Source organism: Gekko japonicus, unplaced genomic scaffold (assembly GCF_001447785.1).
Source record: "Gekko japonicus isolate JY-2015 unplaced genomic scaffold, Gekko_japonicus_V1.1 scaffold269, whole genome shotgun sequence".
Taxonomy (NCBI): Eukaryota; Metazoa; Chordata; class Lepidosauria; order Squamata; family Gekkonidae; genus Gekko; species Gekko japonicus.
Genome location: NW_015168659.1, coordinates 52,206 through 57,329, shown reverse-complemented (window position 1 = coordinate 57,329; position 5,124 = coordinate 52,206). Strand labels below are relative to the sequence as shown.

The 5,124-nt window shown below is 40.9% G+C and overlaps 1 protein-coding gene across 1 annotated transcript in view; it reads right to left on the bottom strand.

The window, feature by feature from the left end:
- Window positions 1–5,124, bottom strand: part of HMCN1 (hemicentin 1) — a 234,521-nt gene that overhangs the window by 179,706 nt on the left and 49,691 nt on the right. The window contains exons 17-18 of the mRNA XM_015415242.1: window positions 3,317–3,511; window positions 2,928–3,058 (exon numbers count right to left, since the gene is read on the bottom strand). Coding sequence (XP_015270728.1) covers window positions 2,928–3,058; window positions 3,317–3,511 — 326 coding nt within the window. The remainder of the gene's footprint in view (window positions 1–2,927; window positions 3,059–3,316; window positions 3,512–5,124) is intronic.

Genomic DNA, 5,124 nt, shown 5'->3' with positions numbered 1-5,124 from the left:
TTTATGGGTTGGTTTTCATCAAGGGCAAGGATGCATGTTATAGGACATGAGAAGTTATCAGAGTTCTGCAGCTTCTGTAGCAAGCCCAACAGTCCCTGGCATCACTGGCAACAGGCCTATTATATCTCAGTGTCAGGGCAATCTCTGCCCTTGCTTGTGAAACCTCAAACTAGGCCTTATGCAACACAAGCAATCCCTCAACTTGCCAGTGTAGCTGGAAACTCAGGATATGTTTGAAAGTAATCTAATACATCAACTAACTTAATAGTTGAACCGTGGTGGCCGAAAGTGCTGCCAAGTTGCAGCCAATTTATGGTCACCCTTGAGGGTCTTCAAGGCGAGAGACATTCAGAGGTGCTTTGCCATTGGCCTTTTTTCTTAAAAACGGGGGGGGGGGGATAAGGGGAAAAAACTTAAAATCCAGAAACTAAATAAGACGTTTTAAAAAAGAATATATACACACACACATAAAGGCAAGACAAAATCTAACATAGTGGTGGCAGATCTATAGAAAAGTTTCTATAAACAGTTTACAAATATCCATTGCCTGCCTCTATGTCATAACCCTGGACTTTCTTGGTGGCCTTCCAACTAAGTACTAACCAAGACCAATCTTCTTAGCATCCGAGATCGGGTGAGATCAGGGTAGCCGGAGCCATCTAAGTTAGGATCTATAGTTGAATAGGCAAGGAAACAATTGCAAACAAAACAAAAATAATGTGAGGGGGGGAATCAGAGATAACCAACCAGCCCAAAGCAGAAAAAGAAACAGAAGCTGAGGGACAGTAAACAGGAATATAAGAAAAAATAATGTATTCTTACGTTCAACTGAATACAAGAAAATAACTAACAGATTGCAAACTGTAAGTCATTTCAAAACAGAAGTATAAAGTACAGATCACAATCTCACCATAATCAGAATTAGCCTTTCCAAACCAAACATTCAACATAAAAGTTGAAACAAAAAACTTGCTAAAATCAAATGTGTTTGGACTAAAAGATAACTCAGCAGTGCTGGCAGGCAGCATGTTGCAGAAGTACATATCTAGAGTGTGAAAACAGCAACACCTAACATTAAAAAAAAAAAAAACCTATGATCAAGATGCAAGCTAACACTATCTCTTATAAAAATACAAATGGCCCTTATGAGCCATAAGTCCAAAAATAACATGTATGGTGTATAATTAGGGGTCTGCATTCAGCTAAAACAATCTGGAAAAAACCCTGAAAAACACAGTACTGGTATTTTCCAGCTGCTCCTGCTACAAAAAGAGCCCTGCCGATAAATCCAATCCTCACCAAACTTGGAGAGCGGGTAGAGGAGAGTCATCCAGAGATCCCCTGCAAGTTTTGTGTCTCTAGCACACAGGGAGGGCAATCTACCACATAATGAACTTCACAACCCAAACCAGTTCATCTAGTCAGGATTTTTCAAGACTGCCGGATAGCCAGACTGGCATTTAAAGGGCTCTCAGTCCCTGTATAAATGCCTCCCGGTTGAAGCCATGGCTTGGAGAAGACATTTAAAGGGAAGGCAAGCCTTTTAAATGCCTTTGTAGTTCAGCCATGGCTTGCAAAAGGCATTTAAAGGGACCTCCTTTTTCCCTCCATTGGAAACAATGGAGGATGGGGGCACCTTATTCTGGGGCCCATAGAATTGGACCCCCTGGTCCAAACGTTTTGAAATTTGGGGGGAGGGTTGAGGACAGGCACCAGCAGCTATGCTGTGAATTTGGTGCCTCTGCTTCAAAAAGCGGCCCACACACAGAGTGTCAAATTCCCCTGCCTCAGTTCTCCATTATACCCTATGGGGAACATGGACTATAATTGTCCCCATAGGATATAATGGAGCCAAAAAAAATTGAAAATCCTGAATATTTACCAAATTTGAATACCATACCAGTATTGGGATTTGGGAATATTGGGAAATTCGAATATTTTTTGGGTTCAATATACCCAAACCCAAAAAACAGCAATTTATTTGGGGTGGGGTGGGGTTGCACACTGCTAGATATAACAATTAAATTACAGAACACTATTGTGACTTTTTATAAATTAGGAATGCTACAGGCCTAGCTTGTAGGATCTTGAGCATGACCAGAACACTATTGTGACTGTTTATAAATTACGAATGCCACAAGATTATGAAGAATATTATTGCCAAAGTTTTTTTGGAAAACAAAATGCACCTCTCTTGTTCTGACCACGGTTTGTTTTCACCAGGCAGGGTACAAGGATTATAATCACCAACATCATTTCTTTATTGAAATATTGACATCCCATATTTCCCATATGGGCTCTATGCAGCTTATATCAATGCATCAAAAACACAATAGAATCACATTATTAAAATCAACAAAAATTTTACTCCTCCATAACTACCCTTGTTATATGGACCACCAAATGCTTTATTATTGATAATGTGCTGATAATTGCTAGATAAGGCAAAACAAAAAAATGAAAAGTAAAATACATTTTGCCCAAAAGTTTACAATCTGCAGGTCAAATTTCTTCCAAGGGGCTTGCATAGAATGCACCCAATTGCAATAAAACACAGGGCCTTTTGCAGTACCTATACCAGAATGTAGTCCTGACCTGGATGGCCCAGGCTATTCCAATCACGTCAGATCTCAAAAGCTAAGCAGGGTTGGCCTTGGTTAGTATTTGGATGGGAGACCACCAAGGATGTCCTGGGTTGCGATGCAGAGGCGGGCAATGGCAAACTACCTGTGGATGTCTTGTCTTAAAAATTCTTCAGGATTGCCATAAATTGGCTGAAATTTGATGGCACATTCCAAAACCACCATATCTGAATGAGACACTATCATCAGACACTCAACAAAGAGAAGCTGGCAAAAACAAAATCAGAACTCCTCATATAAAACTTTTCTGAATTCAACTAAGTAACTGACCACTTGTCTACATACCTGGACATCGTCTTTGTACCAAGTGATGATGGGGAAAGGTGTGCCAGACACCTCACAGAACAGACTTAGTGGCTGGCTAATTGTCACAGATGCATTTGTCACCTGGTCCTGATCCCTGATTTCAGGAGGCACTGCGCAAGGAAAATACATTGAATATCTATGCAAGCATACACATTTGACACTTAAACGCAAAAGATGATTTTGGTTTTTAAAGAAATCCTCAATCCTGTTTTTAACATTTCTTCTGCCAACACCCAAACTTCAGGCAAGCATTAATTAATAAAGACTTGGTTTAAAACAAAAAAGAGTTGCAGAATATATTCTAAATGTATCCATAACATACATGACACCTTTTTGTATGCATTAATGAATGTCAGATGTTTATTTACCATGAACTTTCAAATTATAATTCCTTTCCATGCTTCCAGCTTCGTTGACTGCGACGCACACATACTCTCCATTGTCATATGGTGTGACTGAAGCAATGACCAGTAGCCTTCCATCTTCCAGGATTGAAATGCCAGGTTCATTGCCTGTCAGCTCCCTGTTGTTATGAAGCCATTTTATAACAGGTTTGGGGGTACCTATAGAGAAGGACAAACACTATACATGACTCCTGAGTTGCAGATTCAAGAAAGAAAGGTAGCATTGATGAAGAAGTTCATCAAAAGCCTTCAATTTACCTCAGTTCAACACCACACTATTCTGTGGATAGAAGACCCAGTGGCAAAAGCATTTTAAGGAAACAGTGTACTCCAAGCTTGCAGAACATCAGCACGTGTGAATTTTAGAATGACATATGTTCTGTTAAGTTTGCCTGACAGACCAGAGTGCTCGTTCCTAGCGAAAGGTTTGCTCCAAAAATTCTACACCAGCTCCAGGAGTCTTATCTCCACTACCACCCATAAAAGGACACATAATTTCAGCTTTTAGGGCAAAGTGTCTCTATCCTACCCTTCTTGCTGATATAATTCTGTTTGGCAGAAATGCTTTGTATGGAGGAGGATTTCATCATGTGGGCCCCCACTTGCACCCTGAAGTGTCATAGCCCAGACACAGGTCAATCATTTCAGTGAAAACTAGGCCTCATAGACAATTAATAGTTCCAAGGCAAAGCCATCCTTCTTTAAGGCAGTTGATAAACCTATCTAAACATGAGATCCGGTTCCGTTACGGTGTGACGACGGGTGGCTCTCAGATTACTCCGAGCCGCCTGACTCCCTTTCATTCCTTTTTGAGTCTCCCGGTAGTCAGGAGAGCTAGACCAGCTCTCCTGGAGAGAGGGCTGGAGCAGGGGGCTTGTTTTTTGGCCCCTCCCGCAATCAGCAATGCGGGGGGAGGTGACCAATATTGCCCCGAAGTGGGAGCGATCGGCGGGGTAGAGCATGGCCGCCATGTTCTACACAGACGCAGCCATCCGTTTTAACCATGCTGGGATTTAAGATTTATAACAATAGCAGCAACACAGAAGAAGAAGTAAAGAAAAGTGTGAGTACATATACTTTGAAGTTTTAAGCAGAGAAGAAAAATGAAATTATCCCCAAATAAATGTGTCCAGATTCGAGAAGGATAGCGGCCGGGAGACATACGGGAGTTAACTTTGTGTCTTTATTTTTCTTGGGGAAAAGAAGCACTACGCGTAGGCGTTTTTGCCTTTTGCTGTTTCTGTTCATCGGCAAGGATCTATAAACGACAATGGCTGGCAGAAAGGTTACAGGCTAATGAGAACGTTTTGGAACTTGAATGAATTACCTTGGAGAGTTTGATTGAAATGGTGTTTGTAATGAGGACGGAGGAGGAGATTGATGAGAACATGGAGGTGGGGGAGATGATTATCGAACAGTTTCTCAGAGTTCTTAAAGAGGCAGTACAAAAGCATGTGCAAATTTACTGAAAAAAACGCATAACATCCAGGTAGAAGCTGAAAAAAAAGGAAGAGCAGGAGCAACCCATTGTGAAGGAAATCCTAGATGATTGGCAAAAGGAGAACGGTGACTACTCTATGGCAGAAAATCTGGGGACTCTACAAGAGAAAGACCATACAGAAACCCAATATCCTTTAACTGAAATAGTAAGAAAGAGACCAAAAAAAAAAATCTTGTGCAAAGTTAGAATTGCCAAAAGAAAATAGACAACGACTGAAAACTGAAAGAGAAGGAAACAGAAGGATAAAAAGAAGGAAATAACGGGCTTGGAA